Source organism: Chelon labrosus (assembly GCF_963514085.1).
Source record: "Chelon labrosus genome assembly, chromosome: 10".
Taxonomy (NCBI): Eukaryota; Metazoa; Chordata; class Actinopteri; order Mugiliformes; family Mugilidae; genus Chelon; species Chelon labrosus.
Window position 1 is genome coordinate 23,073,558 of NC_140360.1, and position 27,858 is coordinate 23,101,415.

Sequence of the window (27,858 nt, forward strand, 5' to 3'; positions counted from 1 at the left end):
TTTGAAACTATCAGAGTTGATGATTCATTTGGGTAGCCTTTGCATTCTAAAGTAAAACCGAAAAGTTAACCAGTGGCTGAACTACAGTTGTCTGGTCACGCAAGTTAATATGAAGTTGCAACCTTCGGCCTGGTAAATGAAGCCAACGTGAGCCAAGCTTCAAAAGTGAGTCAATCTCCATAGACCTCCATGTTAAAATATCCAGCTTTACAGCAGAAATAAACATGTTTACAATCCTGATTATCTCAATATCTAATTTCATCATTAGCTACAGAAGGGGAAAATGAACTGCCAGCAGTGCACTGAGCTTCAAAACCACAAGGGGCTTGGACCAAGGGGCTTGGACCAAGGGGCAGCAGAACAGACATGTTAAGTGAATGTATAACTCTGCATGTCAATGACTTGTGTTTCAACAAGCGGCTCACCAGGGCCGTTGCTCGCAAAGATTAGATTATTTTTGGTTTGGACAGGAACCTGCAGAGGGTCTACTGGTGAGTATTGATTCAATTAACAAACTCATTTTCTTGTCTGCTAAACAGGCTTGCAGAACAGGCAGCTGTTTTGTTAAGCAAGACTTTGCATTTTTGTTGCATGATATGAATGTAGCTTAGATTACTTGATACCACAGAGACACGTTTTTATCTTAAAAGCTAAATGATTTCATTTTGCCACTGTCATAACTAGGCTGTGGGTTTGTTATATCCTGTGTACATGTACAGATTAAGACGGATTTCTAACCAGGTCATTGCTATATCTTATTCTGAGCTGGCATATATATTGCAACGCTATGCTTTCTTGTTTTAAGTCCGGTGACACCAATTAACCAATATGTCCAACATCAGATGTCAAAACATTTTGGAATGGGGTTCCAAAATAGTGTCAGTGTGTCCCATGTTTAAACTTGATACAGGCTGTTTCTAAACTTGCTTCAACGTTTGACATAAATTTGTTTTTAGATAACTTTTGTTCATACAGAACAACACCTTTTGGTTTCCAAACTCTTTATGTTGATATGTTGTCTTTATGCATGTCCTAACCTGATGTGCATGCTTTAAACACTGTGGCAAGACTAGATGCTTTAATATTCTAGACGCTTTGATGCACATGGACTTTGCACTGGTTAGTGGTAGTGGTAGCACAATGAAATGAGAACAGACGTTGAGTGTGCAGTGTGAGTGGTGTGTTTGTGGTATCTAGGCACAGAAAACATAAAAGCACACACAGATTCAAAAACTGTAAGCTTTATAATGTAGAGGGGTTGGAAACCAAAAGGTGTTGAAAAACTTCATCAGGCATTTTGACAAGCACACACAAGCACCCACATTCACCCCTGTGAAGTGTCCATTTAAATGTTTATGAAGATTATAAAAAAACACAAAACAATTATTTTATTTTAACAGTATAACCACCTCCTGTACTTGGAATGAAGAGCCCAAAGAGAAAGTCTGGGAGATTTAAAAGGCTTTTTAATTCTCTTTTCCTCACTGGGTTTGGTTTTGCAGCAAAACATTTACTTTCTGGCCAAGCCCTAAATGAGAAAACTGTCATGTCTGCACTGTTAATATAAAACACTGAGACATGGCAACAACATGGAAATGGTTAGTCTGCTTCTCACAAAAAGTAACAAAATCCCACTCCTCCTCTGAAGCGTGACAATTACCATGTTATATTTTGCTAGCTTAATTAGTACAAAAAAAAGGACTCCAGTAAGACATGGCAGCACTGTCTAACCAGACTACAGTTGCATGCAAAAGGTTGGGCACCCCTGGTCAAAATTTCAGTTAATGTGAACAATTAAGCAAGTGGAAGATGAAATGATCTCCAAAAGGCTTGGAGTTACAGATGATACATTCCCTTTACATTTTAAACAAAATCAGGTTTTATTTTCCTCTTTTACATTTTCAAAATAACAGAAAAGGAAAAAGGGCCACAGCAAAAGTCTGGGCACCTTGCATAGCTAATACCTAGTACCTAATTCTGTGCCCTTTGTTCTCCAAACATACCTTTGCTCATTCCAGCCAAAAAGTTCTATTTTAACCTCCTCGGTCCAAAGGACTTGTTTCCAAAATGCACCAGGCTTGTCTAAATGTTCTTTTGCAAAATTCAGACGCTACATTTTGTGGTATTAACTATGCAAAGTGCCCAAACATTTGCTGTGGCCCTTTTTCTTTTTCCGTTATTTGAAGATTAAAATAAAAAGATGAAAATAAAACATGATTTTGTTTAAAGTGTAAAGGGAATGTACCATCTGTAACTCCACGCCTTTTGGAGATCATTTCATCTTCCACTTGCTTAATTGTTCACATTAACTGAAATTTTGACCAGGGGTGCCCAACCTTTTGCATGCAACTGTATATACACACATTGATTTTGGCGACAGTGAGAAATAACATGCGTATCCCACAAAGGAACGCCCCAGCAATGATTACATGCATCTCTCACAAGTAATGTTACAATATACGAAACATTTTGCAGATGCAATTTTGAACACAGTGTTTGCATGAAATGTCTCCTCTGTCAGAACTGAAACATTTGTGCAACAACTCAACAAATGAGTGCATAACAAAGTGTGTACAAGCATGTACTCCAACAAATGTTTGAATGGCACAAAAGGGCAGTTGTTTGCTAACCATAAACTATGGCTTTTTAAGTAAATTAATACATTTTTTAAGATTATATAACTGCAAATAATGTATTCTTCTGAAGTTGAAGCACTGTATGATCTGCGAATATTTGTACAGTAAGTTCTGCGTCTCTTCTACAGTGATGGAGTCATATCCAGGCCTGGCGTTCCTCCTGCTGTTTTCAGCTACTCTTTCTTCCAGTTGTGACGGTGGGAAAGTGCTAGTTTACCCTGTAGATGGGAGCCACTGGCTTAACATGAAAATCCTTGTGGAGGCACTACATGCTAAAGGCCATCAAATCACAGTGCTACGTTCCTCCACCAGCTGGTACGTGTCTGAATTCTCACCCCTTTACACCTCCATCACAATCCCTCAGGAACAGCATCAAATTATAGAGAGTCAAGACTTCATGACCTCTTTTTTGAAAAGGTCAACAGAGATCCGTCGGCAGAAAGGCTCATTTTGGGCATTTTTGGAGTTCTACTGGAACCTTTTCGACATGATAGGAGAAAACCAGAAAGTTGTGGCTAATCTGGTCATTAGCATCTTTGAGAATAAAACACTGATTAAGGAGCTGAAGGAAACTGGATATGATGTTTTTCTGACTGACCCTGCATTTCCAGGTGGGGTGCTGGTGGCCCACTATCTTCAGCTTCCCTTGGTTTTTAATGTGCGCTGGCTTTTTTCCGGAGAGGCACATTTCGCCATAGCTCCTTCTCCACTTTCATATGTCCCTCAACTATTTTCCCATTACTCTGACAAGATGGACTTTTTTCAAAGGATTAGCAATATAATGTATCACAGCATTTTGGTTTACATGTACCACTTTGTTTCCAATCCGCCATACCAGGCTGTTTGCAATCATTATTTTGGAAATAATGTCAGCACCCTGTCTCTTATTCAAGGTGCCGACATCTGGCTAATGCGTATTGACTTTACATTCGAGCTGCCTCGTCCCACCATGCCCAATGTTTTCTACATCGGAGGCTTCCAGGGTAAGCCTTCCAAGCCTCTTCCAGCTGATTTTGAGGATTTTGTGCAGAGTTCTGGTGAACATGGGGTCATCGTCATGACTCTGGGGACGCTGTTGGGTGACCTGGGCCCAGAGGTATCGGAGATTGTCGCCTCAGCATTTGCCAGTCTTCCTCAGAAGGTTGTGTGGCGACACATTGGGAAAAGACCAGTCTCTCTGGGAAATAACACCATGCTGGTTGAATGGCTGCCTCAAAATGATATACTAGGACATCCAAAAACCAAGGTTTTTGTCACACATGGGGGTACTAATGGCATTTACGAGGCCATCTACCATGGCGTGCCAATTCTGGGAATTCCTCTCATCTTTGACCAAGACGACAACATGGTGCGTTTGAAAGCTCGGGGCGTGGCTGAGACAGTTGAAGTGACAATGCTGGATGTTGAGACTCTGACAAGAGCTCTACAGAATATTCTAGACCCAGAGAATCACTACAAACAAAATATGCACAAACTGTCTCAGCTTCATCATGACAAACCAATGAAACCCATCGACACTGCCGTTTTCTGGACGGAATACGCAATGAGACACAGGGGCGCAGCACTTCTACGCACTGAGTCATATCGATTGCCATGGTATGCCTATTATTGTATAGATGTGATAGCAGTGTTTGTGGTATTTGGTTTAATGATCATTGCATTAGTTTGGTTTTCGTGTAGACATGTCATTAGATGCGTGTTAAGGACCAAGAAGTCAAAGCATGAATAGATAAAATGATACCAAAAAAGGCTTTTCACTGCAGAGTGAGATAAACAGGAACATGTGATTATAGAACTCAAGAAACTATGAAACAGCAACACTAGTGGAAAATGCAATAACTTTAATGAATGCTCTCTACTAAACATTTCTTTTTTGTAAAATACATAATAATAAAATAATGCTTTTCTTTTCATAAGAATATTTCAGATATGTGATTCACATATGTGAAATTCTGAAGATTGTCATGTTGTAATACATTTTCAATGTGATAAATTTTTAGTTTGCGATGCCTGGGATTACAAACATCACCATAAAAGAAACACTGTTTAAATTATTGTTTTTTGGCTCACGGGGCATAACTGTACGAAATATATATGTTGAATCTATTTCTGCACATGCAGCGTGCCGCCTTAATGTTCAAAACACATCACATGTTTGTCCTAAAATCAACCTTTCACTCTATCTCTGTCTAATCGAACAATGACCAACAATAAGCTGTGATCACTTTGGAGTTTTAAAAAAAAGAATTTATAAAGAGTAAGAATGTCCTGTTGATGTTTACATGCACTTGTAAAACAGCTGTCATTAAACAGCACCAGATAAAACAGCAGTCCCTTACCGTAGCACAGGGATTCCCAAAGTGGGCGTTGTGCGAGCTGCCTCTAGGGCGTGTGCGAGATGAAAAATGTAATGGCATAGAAATAGTTATCTTCTTCTATGCGCTGTATATGCGCACCTAGCTTGTGGCCTCTTATGACATTCATATCTGCAAATATGATCAAATGGCTGAAATCAGGAAAATTGTCAGGTGGGATATCTCAAGCCAAAGTTAGTGATGAAGGAGGGGGGGAACCAAGAGAGAGTGAGGAATCTGAGGCAACAGAGGAGTCACAAAATAATGAGCCAGAGGAAACCAAAAAGGAGGGAAGGAGATAGCAACGAGGCAAAAGAGTTGAAGAGGGTGAACATCAGACGCTGAAAAAAAGACGGAAATATGATGAAAATGATCTGGGTCTGGGCTTCACTTGGATTGGTTACGTACTGATTTCCCCCAAATTAACTGCTTTCTGCCTCTGATCCTGAGCCTGTCATCCATCCTCTTTGCTCTTAAAAGTGGAAGTTTGTGCGTAACTTGCATTGTATTGATCATGTTCTTCCAGTGTTTTAGTTTAATTCAAATGCGAGAGCGCATTGTTGTGATCGTGATTATTTTATGATATGTGTGTTTGGGTCATTTGATTAAATTACACTGATAACACAGATTAAACATGCCACCTTTAATATGGTTATAATTTTATTTTATTTTATTTTTTTAAGGTGTGGGGGATTGGGGGTGCATCAACCCGGTTGGGACATAGAAGGGGGAGCATGGCCAAAAAACTTTGTTAACCACTGCCGTAGCATATTACACCTATTATCAAAATGTACAAAATGTAACCAACATTATCTGTTTAAGCAGCTGGCAGAAGTACCCGGTGGTAATAGTTTGCCAACTGCCAATAAACCCAGAAGAGGAAAGGGATGGTAGGAGGCAGCAGGAAGGTCTTTTGGCTAGGAGAAGTTAGTTTTAAGTCCATTAACTGAATTAACTGAATCTCTATGTCCATCCAAGATGGACATAGAGATTCAGTTAATATCTAACATCAATTTTGATCAGCAGATTTTACATCAATTTCCAGAATTGTTTCCATTTGTTGCAATGTTCAGCAAAGTCTTCAACCTCTCATTCATCAGCTACCAGACTAGTGTTGAATGTTCTCTGAGCAAAAATGATTGCAGTTCCTCTTAGTAAGTGTACCGATGTTTTACATAAATGCAAAGAGAATGATGACAAGAAATGACTGATAGCTTTTGTTCGGAGGACGTCTTATTTACAATAAATGTGCAGTCAGAGTTAAATACATGCAAACCAGCACCCACACACTATGTCCCTCTTTACACTGACACCTAAAACTTTATTATTTGTCTGAGCCGCCCAGTGCTTGTATGTCTTGCCTGACCAAAGGTTAGTTGAGTCGTTTCTAAAATAATAAAAAGAAAATTATCAAAATGCATCAGCATCATCAGCATCATTATTAACTAGTCCTGTTTACGGTGTATTTGTTCAACAGCCTGGCCCAAAAGAGAACAGCGACAGAGTCTAAGAGTTGTAGTTATCTTATTGTTCAGTTATAACTTAAATGCCTGACGCGAGGACAAGTGGTGGTGTTCATTTTATTTCCATGAAAGCTACAAAAACATTTGTCACGGTGCAATAATGTCTTGAGTGACTGAAATAACTTGAGTCCACACAGGATGTGTCATAATGTTTTTTTATCGATCTATTAATAGTTCCAAAAGATAACAGTGACAGAGCCTTAGAGTTGTAGTTATCTTTCTGTTTAGTCATAACTTATCTGCCTATTGGTAAAAGCATTGCGACACATACAAAGATCAAAAATGTTAAAAGAAGACATTTTTGATGTGCTAAACAATATAACAGCATTAATAACAACTTTCGTCTACATGTGAGCTGGTGCCTAACACAGGTGGCAACAGAATTATTTTAATATATTCAGTAACATGTTGTGGTTTAGATTAACTTTAAAAATTAACTGACAAAGCTGGAATCTGACACAAAGAAACTGTTGAACGTCTGACGAGCTTGCTGGACTTGCTTTCTGAACTGAGCAACAACACCTTCATTTGAATGGAAATAAACTAGAGGGTTGAGAGCGCTGTTCAGAGATACAAGGCCACGGCTAATCTGATGAGCTATGTAGACTGCATTAAACCATTTACGGCATATGTTCTGTTTTGACAAATATCTTGACCAGAGGTTGAGGTTCTTGAATACATGAGAGGGGATGTAACAAACTGAGAAGAGAAGAACCAAAATTAGCAACAACTTGATGCTTCTTTCTTTCTGCCCCTTGTCAGTTCTCTTCATTGTCCATAAAACTGCAGCCAAGTGTCCATAGCAGCAAAGCATGATGAGGAGAGGGACACCAAACCCAGTTATTGTCCATCCAAGACTGTATTTCAGGTAATCCTCAACATAGTCTGAAGAGGTGGTGTCGTAACAACCCCCTGTATCATTTCTAGATCTTTTTGTGAAGAACAAGTCTGGAAAACTCTGAACACTCACCAACAGCCAAACCAGGACAGAGATGGCCACAGAGTGAGCAACAGTTAATCTTCCCATCATTCTTACAGGGTGGACGACGGCCAGGTATCGGTACACACTAATACAGGTGAGGAAGCCGATGCTGCCGTATAAATTGAGGTTGAAGCAGAATCTTGTTGCCTTGCAGAATGCATCTCCAAAGATCCAGTTGCCATTCATAAAATAGTACACCACCAGAAATGGAAGTGTGAGCAGATACAAAATGTCCACAATCCCAAGGTTGAGAACAAAAACATTGATGAGCTTTAATTTCCTCCAGTTGTGACGCAAAGACTTCAGGCCCCATACATTAGCTACCAGCCCAATGATGAATACAAAGATGTAAACTGCAGGAAGAAATCGATGCTCAAAGTCAAAACTGACAGGAGGACAAGTGGTGTTGTTCATTCTGTCTCTGTGAAAGCTACCAAACACTGTGTGTCACTGTGGTGCAATGATGTCTTATATGACTGATATAACTGATAAGAAAACTTCCTGGTGAATGAACATATTAGTTTTATTAGTGTGGGAGTAGCCGCTCCAGGTTTACACTTAAGTGCAGTGACAAAATGGAAACTTATGGTGGTGAATATTTAGAGTCTACACATGATGTGTCATTATTTTATTTTAACAATTTATTAACAGGACAACATTCTCTATTAAGTTCCTGTGTTAAAACAAAGACAATACATTGCATTGGTTTCACCCTTCACATGTTTCATGATCACTATCACTTCATAGCGAAACCAAAAGCAATTTACCTGGATTTCGAGTTTATTGTCAACATTTACAGCGGGCAGGAATAGCAATATGGAAATGAAAAAGCGTGTATGTGTAGGGTGGGGGGTGTAATGCTTCCTGTTTATTTTGAATACTCCGTTTATTTTGAATACTGTGTGTTCGACTACTGTGAATTTCTGTGTGGAGTTACAAACTCGAACCTTCCTGCTGTGAGGCATCAGCGCTAACCACCCCGCCACTGTGCCGCCCCTTTTACAAAACATTTCACATTAAAATCTTAACTCTTAATTAACTTCATCTTCATTTTGTGGCACAGGCATACTGCGGGAGTTTGACACAAACCGATGACTGAACGTCTCACAAAATTGCTGGAGCAGCCGTTGGAGCTGAACCTGAAAATCGAATAAGTGGAGGTAAACCAGAGGGTTCAGAGCACTGTTCAGACATGCAAGTCCACGACTTATTTGATGAGAACCAAAGACTCCAATTTCCCATTTAGGACATATCCCTCGTTTTGATGAAATTCTTGACCAGAGCGTCAGGTTCTTGAATACATGATAGGGGATGTAACAAACAGAGAAAAGGAGAATCACGATGAACAAAAAATTCAAGTTTTTTTGTTTCAGTGCCTTGTTAATTCTGTTTGAGCGGCAGAGAACAACAATCACTTGTCCATAGCAGCCCAGGATGATGAGCAGCGGGATACAAAATCCAGTGAATGTCCATCCAAGACTGTATTTCAGGTAATCCTCAACATGTTCTCTAGAGGTGGTGTGAAAGCATTTTGTAGTATCGTTTCCATAGTATTTGGGGAAGAACATGTCAGGAAGACTCTGAACACTCACCAGGAACCAAACCATGACTGAGACAGCCACAGAGTAAGTGACAGTGATTCTTCCCATCACTCTCAACGGATGAATAATATCCAGGTACCTGTACACACTTATACAGGTCAGGAAGTAGATGCTGCCGTATAAATTGAGGTTGAAGCAGAATCTTGTTATCTTACAGAACACACCTCCAAAGATCCATGTACTTTCCATCAAGTAGTACGCTGCCAAAAATGGAAGTGTAGGCAGGTACAAAATGTTGGCAAGTCCAAGGTTCAGGACAAACACGTTAATCTTCCTCTTCTTCCATTCGTGCCGCAAGGACTTCAATCCAAATCCATTAGCTACCAGGCCAATGAAGAAAACCAAGATGTAAACAGCAGGCAGTAGTGTGTGTTCATAGGGTCCCTTATCAAATTGACAAGATGTCGTATTATTCATCGTGCCTTGTGAGTAGTACCAACGTCAATACAAACACTCCTCTCCGTAGCAGAACTGGCTTATGACTATGAAGTAACCACAACCTACTTTTCAAAGACAACTTCCTGTTTGGAGCAAGATTATGTAAGAATTGTCCATATGAGGTTTCTTTTTCTGCACAACCACTGCTTGTCTTTATACAGTTTTAATAGTACAATAGAAAACAATAACACTGAAAAAAAAAAAGATAGACAAAAAGAAGAGAGACAAAAAAACCCTCAGTGGTCAACATATTTTTAAAACTGCATGAAAAACATGGTGAAAAACTGACTGCCCGCAATAGTTTAAAATGCAGCACCTGGCGTGAAAAGCCACAGCAATATAATAAAATTCACAAATCAGGGTTAGTGAGCAGACAGTTTATTCAAATTAAAACCTTCATAGCTTTGTGACTGACACAAATGAGAGGGCAAGAGTATCCCTCTGATGGTAGTTCAGTATATAACACAGGTCACAAGGTCAGTAATGCATATTGAATTTCCTGTGGTTTGATATCTGGTTATAGAGATTAAATTATCATTAAAATGAAAAAAAGCAAGATTAGACCCAGTGCACAACTGGTGAAGGTGGTGAAGCAAAATCAACACCTTCAGATCTTCAGTGATCAGAGATTACGCATTGAAGTGGGATTCCACTCACCCAGCCACTATAGACAAATCCGCCGCGAACTCTATGGGCGCCGCCATCTTGCCTGCCGCCATTACTGCGTGCCTGCGAAGTGTGACGGTGTACAGTACAGAGTACAGTACAGTACAGTACAGTTGCCGGTACCCTCTAATGACATTTCAATGAAAGTGGATCCTACTCATGAAAGAAAATGTCTGGTGAAAGGGAACATTGGGTAGATGATGTCAGGCAGTGGCCAAAACTTACCGATAAAGGTAATTTACTGACAACATAATGTATTAATGTAAAAATGCGTCAGCCAAATGTAATGTAATGTAATTGAGACGTGTAGCTATAAGGCTAAGCTTAATTGATGACAACAATAAAACCGAACGTCATTCTACACTAGCTGTGTTGCTAATATGTTCACAATTTACTGACAACATAATGTATTAATGTAAAAATGTAATTAATTAAGCCAAATGTAATGTAATTAAGACGTGTATTAATTGATGACAACAATAAAACCGAACGTCATTCTACACTAGCTGTGTTGCTAATATGTTCACAAGTTGCAAATAACTATTAGCCATGACCAGTTGTAGCAATAAAATATCCTACATCTAGGAATAAATAGAATAATAATAGAATAAATATTCTACATCTACATCTACATCTAGTTACATAGAATAACCAGGAACTCTGTGTAATCCGTATGGCCGTAAACATGGACAGTCGATGTGCAATAAAGGTTCGTGAATTTCACAAACAGTTTTATTCCAGGCCTGTAGTTTTGTGCTGTTGTTAAAACAGCCAACCACACAACACGATCTTCCCAGCATCACTGGACAGCATACGTACTAAAAAAACTAAATAAAAATAACATTTCCTACAGCTAACATCTGCTACAGCCGCCTACGGGACCAACATGCTACTGCCGCTATTTCCTTAGCAGCAAGGCACGCAGTAATGGCGGCGCTGCTTTACTTCCGTGTTTCGCCGGATTTGTCTATAGATGATCCTTCTCACTCCACAGAAATTTCTTAACAGTAAATAGCAAGACATCAAGAGTGTAATTTTGTCATTTACTGTATTAGTTGTGACTGAGCTTTAAAACTATGTGTTTTTCCACAAATCATTTAACAGTAAAAGATAATAATAATAATTGAGACGCACAAGGCCACAACATATTTGATGAGCAACAGAGAGTCCACCTTTCAAGTCACGGTCTGGTTTGATAAGAACTTCTTTTAGCTTGAACTCCTTCAGATCCACAGAGGCCCCTCCCCTCAACCCATAGGACCCAAATCCCCCCACTAACAACATTCTGTTGCCAGACACCACAGGACACCCTCAGAAGGCCATATCTGCCAACACTGAGCTATGAAAAACAGGGAGATTTTCTGGGGTAGTGGTTGGATTGCTCCACTTGCAACATCCCTGCCACGTTGTAAACACAACAACTTTTTATGAGACTTAAATCCATAGCTACAATGAAATGTGCTACAACGTACGGCCTGAAATGACTACAGCCTTTTTGGAGCCAAATATGTGTAATTTTAATCACGATAAAATACATACATACAATAATAACAAAAACATTGCTGTCAAAAATTTCAGTTTTTAAACCACACACATACTAAATGTAAATGTAAAACACCCATTATTAGTTGAAACTGAAGAAAACCAAACATACTTTGTTTGTGAATTAATAAAATTCAAAATAGCAATTTCCAGTCCGTAGAGCACTTGCGTTAAATTAATATAGTTACCCCCTTAATAATGGGGTCAAAATAAAGACACACTTTTACTGAAGTCATTACAGAAAACAAAAGGCATGTTGCTCTTCGCGACCAGCATTGCCATCACGTCCCTCAGCAAGAACGACCCAATGCTTCGTGTTCTTTCTGTGCCTTCACTGCTGTATATGTACAGTTGTGACCGGAGGCACAAAGGAGACCTACACAATATTAGGAAGGTGGTCATAATGTTATGCCTGATCAGTGTATAAATACCATCTTACGTTCTGTATCTTTTTATTTGTGTCGACTTTATCAAAAACACTCAAAATAAAAACTACTGTGTGAGCATCAAACACGAATATAACAAAGTGGCAGACTGGATTTAAATGAGTATGCACCAATCAGCCACAACATTTAAAACCACCTGCCTAATATTGTTTTGCTCCTGCAAAAAAAATTGGAAATTGTTGAGGCATGGACATGAACAGCTTTTTCGAGTATGAATACCAAATTCTAATCAGGTCTCATCTGGGTCCAAGCGGACGTTTGTGCTAGAGGTGATTAAACTACTTCCTGGCAGTTCCTGTCTGTTGCGTGCTGCGAAGCATAAATACATGTGGCCTCTGTATTCAAAGCTTGATGTATCTTCATTCCTCTGTAATCTGAAAAATATTTAAAAAACAATCAACTAGCCATAATGCTGGCTCAACGTTTCTAAATTACCATTAACATAGTAAAATGAGCTAATTCCACATACAGTGTCCTTTAACTGTAAAATGATATCTAGGTGTGACATCGGTGAATTTCCATGTTTTAACACCATGCTTCATTAAAACCTGTGCTACTGAATCCTGGGGTCTTGCAGAATATTTTAATAATATAATAAGATATTAATATTCAGTCACTGAAGCAAGAACAAAACATACTATTCTAAGTTCCTGTTTTAAATACACGAAGTATGTGCCTTGCATTGGGCTTCCTCATGGTCACATTACAGTATTTGATATTCCTGTTTCAAAAGTAACACATCAATAGCTGGTTTATCTGAATTTCCTGTTTATTTTGAACAGCTTCATAGCAAGCATACTTAGCACACCTTACACAAAAAGAAAGAAGATGCAATAATTAAGAGAAAGAAAAACAATGTCATTTATGGGTGTGATGGACACACTCATGTACAAGAATCAGTCTGACCTTTTACAAATCAATTCACATTAAAATCTTAACTCTTATTCAACTTCATCTGTACTTTGTGACACAGGTACACTACCAGAGTTTGACACAAACTGATGATTAAACCTCTCACGAAATTGCTGGAGCAGCTGTTGGAGCTGAGCATGAACATTGAATATGTGGAGGTAAACCAGAGGGTTCAGAGCACTGTTCAGACATACAAGTCCACGACTTATTTGATGAGAACCAAAGACTCCAACGTCCCATTTAGGACATATCCCTCTTTTTGATGAAACTCTTGACCAGAGCATCAGGTTCTTGAATACGTGATAGGGGATGTAACAAACAGAGAAGAGGAGAACCAAGATGACCAAAAACTTCAAGCTTCTTTGTTTCAGTGCCTTGTTAATTGTGTGTGAGCGGCAGAGAACAACAATCACATGTCCATAGCAGCCCAGGGTGATGAGGAACGGAATACAAAATCCAGTGATTGTCCATCTGAGACTGTATTTCAGGTAATCCTCAACATGTTCTCTAGAGGTGGTGTGATAGCATTGTCTGGTATTTTTTCTGTAGTTTTTGGGGAAAAACATGTCAGGAAGACTCTGAACACTCACCAGGAACCAAACAATGACTGAGACAGCCACAGAGTGAGTGACAGTGATTATTTCTTTCACTCTCATTGGATTAACAATAGCCAGGTACCTGTACACACTTATACAAGTGAGGAAGTTGATGCTGCCATATAAATTGAGGTTGAAGCAGAATCTTGTAATCTTACAGAATGCATCTCCAAAGATCCATGTACGATTCATCAAGTAGTACGCTGCCAAAAATGGAAGTGTAGGCAGGTACAAAATGTTGGCAAGTCCAAGGTTCAGAACAAACACGCTAATCTTCCCCACCTTCTTCCATTTCTGCAGCAAGAACTTCAATCCAAATCCATTAGCTACCAGGCCAATGAAGAAAACCAAGATGTAAACAGCAGGCAGTAGTGTGTTTTCATAGGGTCCCTTATCAAAAGTACAAAATGTCGTATTATTCATCGTGCCTTCTGAAAAGAAGTCAGTCGCACTAGTCAGTTGCTCTGGTTGACACACAGACGACTTCCTTGGTCTGGCCCACCTCTGCTCACTCATGTGCATATGTGAGATATCCACGTACAACGCTGTGTGCATGTGCAAATGAGGTTTAGAGAATTGCTTGCTTGTGGCTTGCTCATAGGTTTAACATTTCAAGAATGTTATATATTTCCGTTTAAAAAAAATCTTAAGTCTATATTAGAAAATTGTACAGCTATCTTCCTGAGGACCAGTTTGAGTTTTAAACCATTGGAGAGAGAACATTTGTGCAAAATGAGGGCATTTTAGTCGGTCCTCATTTCTTTACAATGCTGTTTGAGGGTTAACAGTTGATTTTAGGGTAAAGTTTACAATTAGGTTATGGTTAGGTTTGGGGACAAAGAAGTAACCTTACTCCTAAAGAGAAAGTTACTTATGTGCAGGCACAGGTTGTATCTTCTATAAGTTAGAGCAGGGTTGTTGAATTAGCTCCTTTTCGTCTGTGTGTGTGTGTGTGTGGGTGCACGCACTGTGTATGTGTGAACGTGTGCACTAGCTCAGCTATCTTTGTGAGGGCCAGTTTAAAATTTACATCATTAGATTGAGGGAATCTTTTTTGATGGTTTAGATTTGGTTTAAGTTTAGGTTTATGTTCAGGTTAAGAACCGTTGTGATGGTTAAAAACAGGGTAAGAGGCTAGGAATGCATGTAATGTCAATAAACATCCTTAAAAAGACAACCATTATACTGTATGTGTGTGTGACAACAGTATAAGCAGAAGGGTCATTATATACAGTATAGTCCTGTCCATTCAAATTCTTGGAGCAAAACAGACTAAAAAACATTGTGATTATTATTTGTTATTATGTAGAAATGAAAAACAACAAATATACTTTAAAGAGTAAAACAAGTAACAAGCATAAATAACTCTTGGTGGTGATACACTTCTGCTATGAGTCTAGCACTAAAATAACCCACCCCAAACGTGAAGGGGAACGGAACAACTACGCTGAGGTTAATTAAGCACCTCTGTTGTGGATCACTACTGCGCTATGATGTGACTGATGCTTGTCAGTATGAAGCAGATACTTTTATAAAAAGACTGCTTATATTCATCAACACATGTACCATAATATTTTTAGCATTTAAGCACAATTGTTAACAGGCAGCCATTAAATCAGCAAGGGAGGACGAACTGGAGCTTAATATAAATTTAAATAAAGCTATGCATCAACATTATATTAACGACCTAAAAGGACAGAAACCATCCTTGAAAATTATTTTACCACCGTGGTGGGTCTCATATCCAACAATGATGAGAGGAGAGGTCCAGAATCTAACACAGTGGTGCTCCAGGAATAATCTTTTCCTGAACATCAGCAAGACCGAGGAGGTCATAGTGGACTACAAGAGGGCCAGAAAGACTGAATACGCTCCTCTTTGCTTACATGGGGAGGTGGTGGAGCGTGTGGACAGTATAAAGTTCCTGGGCATCCACATATCCTCTGACCTCTCCTGGACTGTGAACACTTCACACCTGGTGAAGAAGACTCAACAATGGCTCTTCTCTCTCAGGAAGTTGAAGCGGAGTGGACCCCCCCCCCGGTCCTGCGTACAGACATGCATACACACATATCCCTTAACTCTTAACTCTTTCGTATTGTAGTTTGTTCTGATGTTCTGATTAAACTTTTTTTTTATATTCCCCCCACATTTTTTTCCACAATTTAAATGTCTTTAAATACACATATACATAATATACATAACTAGGGGGTCCCCGCTCCATCTCTCCATCAGTTTGGGGGTCCTTGGCCTGGAAAACGTTGAAGACCCCTGGTCTAATACTGTAAGTTCAAATGTCTGATTCTTTGGTCATTTGAATCACCAAATGATTACATACTGTCTCCTAGAGTTGCTTTAGCTCAGCTGACACCACTAAAACTCAGGCTGCTACCACACCAGAGTTATGCTAATCCTAGCGTTCACGCTAACATGCTAACTCACTAATGAGCATAAAAACTTCAACAAGCGTTATGGAAATGGGCCTGCATTAAAAACGCAGCCAAGTGAATTGCATTCTGTTGTGATAAGTCTTCAGTCCGTTGCGTTGACCAAAGTTACAGATAATATTCACTCTTTAGTCTTTAACAACTTCAGTAATGTCAAGAGGTGTCTACACCTCTTTTTCATTTCAGTTAATCTCTAACATCAATTTTGATCAGCAGATTTTACATCAATTTCCAGAATTGTTTCCATTTGTTGCAATGTTCAGCAAAGTCTTCAACCTCTCATTCATCAGCTACCAGACTAGTGTTGAATGTTCTCTGAGCAAAGATTATTATTGGTCCTCTTGGTGAGTGTACTGATGTTTTCCATAAATGCAAAGAGAATGATGACAAGAAATGACTGGTAGCTTTTGTTCGGAGGACGTCTTGTTTACAATAAATGTGCAGTCAGAGTTAAATACATGCAAACCAACACCCACACACTATGTCCCTCTTTACGCTGACACCTAAAACTTTATGATCTGTCTGATCCGCCCAGTGCTTGTGCGTCTTGCCTGATCAAAGGTTAGTTGAGTCTTTTCTAAAATAATAAAATGAAAATTATCAAAATGCATCAGCATCATTAGAACTAGTCCTGTTTACGGTGTATTTGTTCAACAGCCTGGCCCAAAAGAGAACAGCGACAGAGTCTAAGAGTTGTAGTTATCTTATTGTTTAGTTATAACTTAAATGCCTGACGCGAGGACAAGTGGTTTTGTTCATTTTATTTCCATGAAAGCTACAAAAACATTTGTCACGGTGCAATAATGTCTTGAGTGACTGAAATAACTTGAGTCCACACAGGATGTGTCATAATGTTTTTTTATCGATCTATTAATAGTTCCAAAAGATAACAGTGACAGAGCCTTAGAGTTGTAGTTATCTTTCTGTTTAGTCATAACTTATCTGCCTATTGGTAAAAGCATTGTGACACATACAAAGATCAAAAATGTTAAAAGAAGAAATTTTTGATGTGCTAAACAATATAACAGCATTAATAACAACTTTCATCTGCATGTGAGCTGGTGCCTAACACAGGTGGTAAAAGAATTATTTTAATATATTCAGTAACATGTTGTGGTTTAGATTAACTTTAAAAATTAACTGACAAAGCTGGAATCTGACACAAAGAAACTGTTGAACGTCTGACGAGCTTGCTGGACTTGCTTTCTAAACTGAGCAACAACACCTTCATTTGAATGGAAATAAACTAGAGGGTTGAGAGCGCTGTTCAGAGATACAAGGCCACGGCTAATCTGATGAGCTATGTAGACTGCATTAAACCATTTACGGCATATGTTCTGTTTTGACAAATATCTTGACCAGAGGTTGAGGTTCTTGAATACATGAGAGGGGATGTAACAAACTGAGAAGAGAAGAACCAAAATCAGCAACAACTTGATGCTTCTTTCTTTCTGCCCCTTGTCAGTTCTCTTCATTGTCCATAAAACTGCAGCCAAGTGTCCATAGCAGCAAAGCATGATGAGGAGAGGGACACCAAACCCAGTTATTGTCCATCCAAGACTGTATTTCAGGTAATCCTCAACATAGTCTGAAGAGGTGGTGTCGTAACAACCCCCTGTATCATTTCTAGATCTTTTTGTGAAGAACAAGTCTGGAAAACTCTGAACACTCAACAACAGCCAAACCAGGACAGAGATGGCCACAGAGTGAGCAACAGTTAATCTTCCCATCATTCTTACAGGGTGGACGACGGCCAGGTATCGGTACACACTAATACAGGTGAGGAAGCTGATGCTGCCGTATAAATTGAGGTTGAAGCAGAATCTTGTTGCCTTGCAGAATGCATCTCCAAAGACCCAGTTGCCTTTCATAAGATAGTACGCCACCAGAAATGGAAGTGTGAGCAGATACAAAATGTCCACAATCCCAAGGTTTAGAACAAAAACATTGATGAGCTTTAATTTCCTCCAGTTGTGACGCAAAGACTTCAGGCCCCATACATTAGCTACCAGCCCAATGATGAATACAAAGATGTAAACTGCAGGAAGAAATCCATGCTCAAAGTCAAAACTTACACGAAGACAAGTGGTGTTGTTCATTCTGTCTCTGTGAAAGCTACCAAACACTGTGTGTCACTGTGGTGCAATGATGTCTTATATGACTGATATAACTGATAAGAAAACTTCCTGGTGAATGAACATATTAGTTTTATTAGTGTGGGAGTAGCCGCTCCAGGTTTACACTTAAGTGCAGTGACAGAATGGAAACTTATGGTGGTGAATATTTAGAGTCTACACATGATGTGTCATTATTTTATTTTTTTAACAATTTATTAACAGGACAACATTCTCTATTAAGTTCCTGTCTTAAAACAAAGACAATACATTGCACTGGTTTCACCCTTCACATGTTTCATGATCACTATCACTTCATAGCGAAACCAAAAGCAATTTACCTGGATTTCGAGTTTATTGTCAACATTTACAGCGGGCAGGAATAGCAATATGGAAATGAAAAAGCATGTATGTGTAGGGTGGGGGGTGTAATGCTTCCTGTTTATTTTGAATACTCCGCTTATTTTGAATACTGTGTGTTTATGGAATTAGAACGCTGCCATAAATCGTGCGCGCGCAATGAGACTCGCGCGAGCGCAAATCAAACATCCGCGCGCGCAATGAGACTCGCGCGAGCGCAAATCAAACATCCGCGCGCGCATTTTTGCCCCCCGAGCGCTTTTCCAAGCACTCGCGAGCTATTTTGTAGCTCGCGCGCGCGCAGAGTCCGCTCGCAAAACTTTCCCCTGCTCGCTCGCGAAACTCTCCTCTCCTCGCGCGGAAAACTGTCCCCTGCTCGCGCGCGAGTTATTTCTTTTAGTGGGCGTTTTTGTCAGTGAGGGGGACGGGCCTGGGGGCATGCCAATCACCATTGTATCCCCGAATATAATTGGTTGAGCGTATTGGCCAGTTGAACAGCAGGGTACGGCAACACTAATAGGACAAACGGGACAAACCACACTTATTCACACTCCAGAACAGAAGGTGGCGGTAATGCACCAAAAAGCTGGTTGCCGAACCGCCATTCAGGTAACGTCAAAGACAGTACCCTGCAAACATTTCATCAACCTTGACGGTAGGTCTAAGGGGCGACCTCTAGCGTGAAACGAGTTTAAAATAGGTCTAGGTCGCGCTTCGACCACAAACCAACTTGATGAAAAAAATAAATGTAGGTCTAGGTTGCACCTCGACCACAAACCAACTAGAAGAAAAAATTAAATTATACAACCAATCGGGTGAGCCCTTCTAGCCAATCAGAGGCGGAAAGGGCGGGACCTTCTACTCCAAACCTGGCAGCGGAACGACTGCAGAGAAGCAAGCACGGCACGTACCGAACAGTTTTTTCGGTAAGTTCGTTGACATAAAACATTAGAGACGGTTTATATGTGTTCATTATCATAGACTGTAGGTTCATATGCAACTTTCTGTGTTTTAAAAAGTGTCATTGACCGACCGTGCGTTATGTGTTTAACTGTCGAGTGGATTTCAAGCTAGCTGCTCACTCGGCTAACATGAAACAGGGCTCTTCAGTGTGCTTTCTGTCTAATATTCTGATATTTTTGGACTATTGGAGTTTAGAAATCCAGACATAAATCAGTGAAGCACTTATACAGACGAGCTGACATGGAGGTGTCCAGAAAATGCATTTTTTTCCCCAAGATAATTTGAAAATGTTAATTTATCTTCATTAAAAAACAAACAAACAAAAAAAACAATAGTAGCCTAATCTATTGATTAGCTGTTAAAATGTTAATATTCAGTGGATTGTGAACATAAAAATTTGACTCCCAATGCAATGCCTAATTGTCTGCTTTGTTAATCAACAATGTTTCTTCTGTTTAAGATCATGTAATGTTTTTATTTTATCATTATCTGGGACTTTTTGGCCTATGTAAATATAACCAAAAAGCAATTTATGTCTGTTTCATGACTTAACATTCATGTGATGTATGTAGTATGTACGTAGGTGAATTAGATGGTAAAACGGTGTATAATTTCCCAAGATGTGTTTAAGAATTGTTAAGTAATATACTTCAAATGTTTTTCCAGCTTCACATGACAGAGTGAGGATCTCCACTCCAGGTGAAGGAGCCATTGATAGGAGGGAGAGGGGTCCAGAGGAGATCGTGATCGCCTACAAAGTGTTTTTCAACTGTGTGGGTGTTTTTATGTTTATTGCACATACAGCTAAAAATAAAGAGACCACTGCTGCGATTAAATTGGGATTATTCCACTAATGTTGATTTCTAAACTCCTCCTAAGTTTGAAAAGTAGTGTTGTGTTCTAAAATGAATATGAACCTGTTTTCTTTGCATTATACAACGTCTGAAAACACCAGAATTGTTTTGTCATTTTGACCTGTTGCCATTTTCTGCAAATACATGTTCTAAATGATAATATTTTTTTTTACAATTTGGGAGAAATTTTGTCAGTAGGCTATAGAATGAAACAAAACTGTTCATTTTACTCAAACACATAGCTATGAATAGTAAAACCAGAGGAACTGATCATTTTGAAGTGGTGTCTTAACTTTTTCCAGAGCTGTATGTGTAAGAATCATGTTGGTCTGATTAGTTTTTAGTTTTTCAAGTGTTCTGATTGTTTGTGTAATAAAACTTTAAAGAAATTGCACTTTTGTGTTGTCAAACTTATAATTTCCCCCCAAAGGTAGGTTCTGTTAATACATTGTATTTATATAAATGTGTTTATTTATAGCAAAAATATTTTTAATATCATTTATTATTCATTAAATGTATTATCTATATGTAAACACTAATTGTTACAGTTAATCAGTCAGTTTGAACAGATAACATTTCGACGTTGAACAAACGTTAAAACGACGTCGAGACCTAGACGCAGCCAGGGGCTTTAAAAGTAATGCTGAGATGAAGGTTGAAAAGACGTCAGATCGCAACGTCAACATCTTCTCTACCTGCATTTGTCAACCTCTTTTTAACTCCACTGCAGAAACAACATCTAAAACTCGACACATACAGCTGTAAATATATATCAGAATATTTACTGGATCGTTTTTAGAAGGTGAATAATGCGCGCTTAGAAGACATCTGTGTTACAACGGGACGTTGTTTATGACCGTTAAAAAGACGTCGAGGTTGCAACGCGACGTCGTTTCAATTTGCCTTTCAGCATTACTTTTAGACCTCCTGGCGACGTGTACGTTTAGACGTTGTTTCAACGTTTATTAGACGTCGAAATGTTTGCAGGGTTGTGTCTCTTAAAAAGAGTGTCCATGGGCATCTTTGCCTTAATAAGATTTTAATAAGAAATAGCCTACTATATTTTGACACACATCTGCATCTGGACCATACGTCTATATGCTGCTCTCATATCGAGAGTTGCTGACGCCTATATAAACTACAGGCCTTCTATCTTTTTTATTTATTTTTAGGATTTTTTAACATTACGTTTATAATTTTCAGGGAGAAAGAAGTAGTCTAAATCGAGAATATGAACAAAACAGTTTTACCAAAATAAAAAATGTCGTTGTGCAACAGAATCCAAGTTACAAAAAATGATCAGCATTTTATCAGATTAATGTCGACGATGGAGGGAAGGAAAGACAGCACTCAGTCAAACATACTGAAGTTCATTGCTCTGTGTGACATTTTGCAAACTTTCAAGTCAAGACACCAAATCACAATACATGTCATTCAGGCATTCGGGGCTGTGTGGTTTGTCCCGTTTGTCCTAGTAGTGTTGCCGTACCCTGCTGTTCAACTGGCCAATACGCTCAACCAATTATATTCGGGGATACAATGGTGATTGGCATGCCCCCAGGCCCGTCCCCCTCACTGACAAAAACGCCCACTAAAAGAAATAACTCGCGCGCGAGCAGGGGACAGTTTTCCGCGCGAGGAGAGGAGAGTTTCGCGAGCGAGCAGGGGAAAGTTTTGCGAGCGGACTCTGCGCGCGCGCGAGCTACAAAATAGCTCGCGAGTGCTTGGAAAAGCGCTCGGGGGGCAAAAATGCGCGCGCGGATGTTTGATTTGCGCTCGCGCGAGTCTCATTGCGCGCGCGGATGTTTGATTTGCGCTCGCGCGAGTCTCATTGCGCCGCGCACGATTTATGGCAGCGTTCTAATTCCATATGTGTTCCACTACTGTGAATTTCTGTGTGGAGTTACAAAGTTACTCGAACCTTCCTACTGTGAGGCATCAGCGCTAACCACCCCACCTCTGTGCCGCCCCTTTTACAAAACTCTTAATTAACTTCATCTTCATTTTGTGGCACTGGCATACTGCGGGAGTTTGACACAAACCAATGACTGAACGTCTCACGAAATTGCTGGAGCAGCTGTTGGAGCTGAACCTGAAAATCGAGGAAGTGGAGGTAAATCAGAGGGTTCAGAGCACTGTTCAGACATGCAAGTCCACGACTTATTTGATGAGCACCAAAGACCACATTTTCCCATTTAGGACATATCTCGCTATTTGTTAAAACTCTTGACCAGAGCGTCAGGTTCTTGAATGCATGATAGGGGACGTAACAAACAGAGAAGAGGAGAATCACGATGAAAAACAAATTCAAGTTTCTTTGTTTCAGTCCCTTGTTAATTCTGTTTGAGCGGCAGAGAACAACAATCACTTGTCCATAGCAGCCCAGGATGATGAGCAGCGGGATACAAAATCCAGTGATTGTCCATCCAAGACTGTATTTCAGGTAATCCTCAACATGTTCTCTAGAGGTGGTGTGAAAGCATTTTGTAGTATCGTTTCCATAGTATTTGGGGAAGAACATGTCAGGAAGACTCTGAACACTCACCAGGAACCAAACCATGACTGAGACAGCCACAGAGTGAGTGACAGTGATTCTTCCCATCACTCTCATCGTATGAACAATATCCAGGTACCTGTACATACTTATACAGGTGAGGAAGTAGATGCTGCCGTATAAATTGAGATTAAAGGAGAATCTTGTTATCTTACAGAACGCATCTCCAAAGATCCATGTACTTTTCATCAAGTAGTACGCTGCCAAAAATGGAAGTGTAGGCAGGAACAAAATGTTGGCAAGTCCAAGGTTCAGAACAAACACGTTAATGTTCCTCTTCTTCCATTCGTGCCGCAAGGACTTCAATCCAAATCCATTAGCTACCAGGCCAATGAAGAAAACCAAGATGTAAACAGCAGGCAGTAGAGTTCCTTATCAAAGGAACAAGATGTCGTATTATTCATCGTGCCTTGTGAGTAGTACCAACGTCAATACAAACACTCCTCTCCGTAGCAGAACTGACTTATGGCTATCAAGTAACCACAACCTACTTTTCAAAGACAACTTCCTGCTTGGGGCAAGATTATGTGAGCATGCTCCATATGAGGTTTCTTTTTCTCCACAACCACTGCTTGTCTTTATACAGTTTTAATAGTACAATAGAAAACAATAACACTGAAAAGAAAAAGATAGAGAAAAAGAAGAGAGACAAAAAAACCCTCAGTGGTCAACATATTTTTAAAACTGCATGAAAAACATGGTGAAAAACTGACTGCCTGCAATAGTTTAAAATGCAGCACCTGGCGTGAAAATGCTTTGCTACACAAACCACAGCAATATAATAAAATTCACAAATTAGGGTTAGTGAGCAGACAGTTTATTCAAATTAAAACCTTCATAGCTTTGTGACTGACACAAATGAGAGGGCAAGAGTCTCCCTCTGATGGTAGTTCAGTATATAACACAGGTCACAAGGTCAGTAGTGCATATTGAATTTCCTATGGTTTGATATCTGGTTATAGAGATTAAATTATCATTAAAATTAACACCACTAACACCAATTCGTTTGAATTTATGGCTTCATAAACTATGACGTCTCTAATATGACAAAAATGGATTCAAATCCAAATTGGCATGTCAGTGATGTCTGGTGGTAGCTGTGGTATTGCCATTCACACCAAATAAAATCCTGGAGGCTGATTCATTCATTTATTCATCTTCTGTACCCATTTAGTCCTGTTAAGGGTCACGGGGGTCTGCTGGAGCCTATTCCAGCTGTCATCGGGCGAGAGGCGGGGGTACACCCTGGACAGGTCGCCAGTCCATCGCAGGGCCAATACAGAGACAGACAACCAGTCACACTCACACTCACACCTACGGCCAATTTAGAATCACCAATTAACCTAATGAGCATGTCTTTGGATGGTGGGAGGAAGCCAGAGTACCCGGTGAGAACCCACGCAGACACAGGGAGAACATGCAAACTCCACACAGAAAGGCCAGCCGGCCCATGGATTCGAAACGGTGACCTTCTCGCTGTGAGGCATCAGTGCTAACCACCTCGCCACTGTGCCGCCCGAGGCTGATTCAGCATTATGCAATAGTATTATGGGATTTAGATGTTAAAAATACTGCACATTAATTTTCATTTATGATTTCTACAGAAAAAAAAAAATGATTAAAAAAAGCAAGATAAGACGCAGTGCAAAACTGGTGAAGGTGGTGAAGCAAAATCAACACCTTCAGATCTTCAGTGATCAGAGATTATGCATTGAACTGGGATTCCACTCACCCAGCCACTGTAGATGATCCTTCTCACTCCACAGAAATTTCTTAACAGTAAATAACAAGACATCAAGAGTGTCATTTTGTCATTTACTGTATTAGTTGTGACTGAGCTTTAAAACTATGTGTTTTTCACAAATCATTTAACAGTAAAAGATAATAATAATAATTGAGACGCACAAGGCCACAACATATTTGATGAGCAACAGAGACTCCACCTTTGAAGTCACGGTCTGGTTTGATAAGAACTTCTTTTAGCTTGAACTCCTTCAGATCCACAGAGGCCCCTCCCCTCAACCCATAGGACCCAAAGCCCCCCACTAACAACATTCTGTTGCCAGACACCACAGGACACCCTCAGAAGGCCATATCTGCCAACACTGAGCTATGAAAAATAGGGAGATTTTCTGGGGTAGTGGTTGGATTTCTCCACTTGCAACATCCCTGCCACGTTGTAAACAAAACAACTTTTAATGAGACTTAAATCCATAGCTACAATGAAATGTGCTACAACGTACGTCCTGAAATGACTACAGCCTTTTTGGAGCCAAATATGTGTAATTTTAATCACAATAAAATACAATATACAATTATACATACAATAATAACAAAAAACATTGCTGTCAAAAATTTCAGTTTTTAAACCACACACATACTAAATGTAATGTAAATGTAAAACATCCATTATTAATTGTAACCGAAGAAAACCAAACTTATTTTGTTCGTGAATTAATAAAATTCAAAATAGCAATTTCCAGTCACTTGGTGTTCTTTCTGTGCCTCCACTGCTGTATATGTACATTTGTGACTCATCAGAGAATGGACATGAGCCTTTGAGGCTGGCTCAACGTTTCTAAATTACCATTAACATAGTAAAATGAGCTAATTCCACCTCCAGTGTCCTTTAACTGTAAAATGGTATCTAGGTGTGACTTTCCATGTTTTAACACCATGCTTCATTAAAACCTGTGCTACTGAATCCTGGGGTCTTGCAGAATATTTTCATAATATAATAAGATATTAATATTCAGTCACTGAAGCAAGAAGAAAACATACTATTCTAAGTTCCTGTTTTAAATACACAAAGTCTGTACATTGCATTGGGCTTCCTCATGGTCACATTACAGTATTTGATATTCCTGTTTCAAAAGTAACACATCAATAGCTGTTTTATCTGAATTCCCTGTTTATTTTGAACAGCTTCATAGCAAGCATACTTATGGGGCGTTCTATTTGTCCACCGAACTCGGTTTGCGAGTTGGTTTCCGGAGTTACGAACCGGAAGTTGCAAATAGAACGCCCCCGAGGTCGTATATACAGGTCGTCAACTCGTCGAGGCTCAGAGGACACCGAGTTCAGTTAGTTCAATTACTATGACAACAATGCCGAGTCTTGAGCAGAAAGCAGAGCAGTAGCCTATCGTTAATGTTAATCAAAATGGAATATTCAGATATCAATATATTTTGAACAGCTTCATAGCAAGCATACTTAGGACACCTTACACAAAAAGAAAGAAGATGCAATAATTAAGAGATTGAAAAACAATGTAATTTATGGGTGTGATGGACACACTCATGTACAAAAATCAGTCTGACCTTTTACAAATCAATTCACATTAAAATCTTAACTCTTATTCAACTTCATCTGTACTTTGTGACACAGGTACACTACCAGAGTTTGACACAAACCGATGATTAAACCTCTCACGAAATTGCTGGAGCAGCTGCTGGAGCTGAGCATGAAAATCAAATAAGTGGAGGTAAACCAGAGGGTTCAGAGCACTGTTCAGACATACAAGTCCACGACTTATTTGATGAGAACCAAAGACTCCAATTTCCCATTTAGGACATATCCCTCTTTTTAATGAAACTCTTGACCAGAGCGTCAGGTTCTTGAATACATGATAGGGGATGTAACAAACAGAGAAGAGGAGAACCAAGATGACCAAAAACTTCAAGCTTCTTTGTTTCAGTACCTTGTCAATTGTGTTTGTGCGGCAGAGAACAACAATCACATGTCCATAGCAGCCCAGGGTGATAAGGAGCGGGATGCAAAATCCAGTGATTGTCCATCCAAGACTGTATTTCAGGTAATCCTCAACATGTTCATCAGAGGTGGTGTGAAAGCATTTTCTAGTATTGTTTACAACGTTTTTGGGGAAAAACATGTCAGGAAGACTCTGAACACTCACCAGGAACCAAACCATGACTGAGACAGCCACAGAGTGAGTGACAGTGATTCTTCCCTTCACTCTCATCGGATGAATAATATCCAGGTACCTGTACACACTTATACAGGTGAGGAAGTAGATGCTGCCGTATAAATTGAGGTTGAAGCAGAATCTTGTTATCTTACAGAATGCATCTCCAAAGATCCACTTACTTTTCATCAAGTAGTACGCTGCCAAAAATGGAAGTGTAGGCAGGTACAAAATGTTGGCAAGTCCAAGGTTCAGAACAAACACGTTAATCTTCCCCAGCTTCTTCCATTTCTGCAGCAAGGACTTCAATCCAAATCCATTAGCTACCAGGCCAATGAAGAAAACCAAGATGTAAACAGCAGGCAGTAGTGTGTGTTCATAGGGTCCCTTAACAAGAGTACAAACTGTCTTATTATTCATCGTGGCTTCTGAAAAGAAGTCAGTCGCACTAGTCGGTTGCTGTGGTTTACACACAGACGACTTCCTTAGTCTGGCCCCCCTCTGCTCACTCATGTGCATATGTGAGATATCCACGTACAACGCGTATTTCAAGAATGTTATATATTTCCGTTCAAAAAAAATCTATATTAGAAAATTGTACAGCTATCTTCCTGGGGACCAGTTTGAGTTTTAAACCATTGGAGAGAGAACATTTGTGCAAAATGAGGTTTACAATGAAATTTACAGTTAGGTTATGGTTAGGTTTGGGGACAAAGAAGTAACTGTACTCCTAAAGAGAAAGTTACTTATGTGCAGGCACAGGTTGTATCTTCTATAAGTTAGAGCAGGGTTGTTGAATTAGCTCCTTTTTGTCTTCAAAAAAAAAAAAAAAAAAAAAAGGTTTAAAGTTAAAAGAATTTGGATGATATTGGGCAGAATGATAAAAACAAATCCCAAATTATATTCGATATAGGGACCCTCGGGTTAGGATAAGGGTTAGGGTTA

At 39.5% G+C, this 27,858-nt stretch overlaps 5 protein-coding genes and 1 pseudogene across 6 annotated transcripts; 1 reads left to right on the forward strand and 5 right to left on the reverse strand.

Moving 5' to 3' along the window:
• Nucleotides 1–2,766: 2,766 nt before the first annotated feature.
• LOC311494959 (UDP-glucuronosyltransferase 2A2-like) lies at nt 2,767–4,400 on the forward strand (the record flags this gene model as incomplete). The annotated part of the gene is made up of 1 exon (XM_084554242.1): nt 2,767–4,400. One exon carries the CDS (start codon nt 2,767–2,769, stop codon nt 4,363–4,365), a length of 1,599 nt encoding a protein of 532 aa, XP_084410368.1. The 3' UTR covers nt 4,366–4,400.
• Nucleotides 4,401–6,507: 2,107 nt separating this feature from the next.
• LOC311494510 (P2Y purinoceptor 1-like) lies at nt 6,508–8,150 on the reverse strand. The gene has a single exon (XM_084553588.1). The coding sequence runs from the start codon at nt 7,907–7,909 to the stop codon at nt 6,947–6,949; it is 963 nt and encodes a 320-aa protein (XP_084409714.1). The 5' UTR covers nt 7,910–8,150; the 3' UTR covers nt 6,508–6,946.
• Nucleotides 8,150–9,778, reverse strand: LOC311494508 (P2Y purinoceptor 1-like). The gene has a single exon (XM_084553587.1). The coding sequence runs from the start codon at nt 9,511–9,513 to the stop codon at nt 8,527–8,529; it is 987 nt and encodes a 328-aa protein (XP_084409713.1). The 5' UTR covers nt 9,514–9,778; the 3' UTR covers nt 8,150–8,526.
• A 2,830-nt stretch (nt 9,779–12,608) lies between these two features.
• On the reverse strand, nt 12,609–18,242 carry LOC311493825 (P2Y purinoceptor 1-like; annotated as a pseudogene). Its single transcript has 2 exons — nt 18,025–18,242; nt 12,609–13,899 (listed from the first exon to the last, which is right to left on the reverse strand). The product of its transcript is annotated as a P2Y purinoceptor 1-like (transcript).
• Nucleotides 18,243–22,418: 4,176 nt separating this feature from the next.
• Nucleotides 22,419–24,522, reverse strand: LOC311493826 (P2Y purinoceptor 1-like; the record flags this gene model as incomplete). The annotated part of the gene is made up of 2 exons (XM_084552609.1): nt 22,419–23,359; nt 24,486–24,522. The coding sequence occupies 2 exons, from the start codon at nt 24,520–24,522 to the stop codon at nt 22,419–22,421; spliced, it is 978 nt and encodes a 325-aa protein (XP_084408735.1).
• Nucleotides 24,523–25,112: 590 nt separating this feature from the next.
• Nucleotides 25,113–27,660, reverse strand: LOC311494930 (P2Y purinoceptor 1-like). Its single transcript, XM_084554211.1, has one exon. It carries the CDS (start codon nt 27,430–27,432, stop codon nt 26,344–26,346), a length of 1,089 nt encoding a protein of 362 aa, XP_084410337.1. The 5' UTR covers nt 27,433–27,660; the 3' UTR covers nt 25,113–26,343.
• Nucleotides 27,661–27,858: the final 198 nt, after the last annotated feature.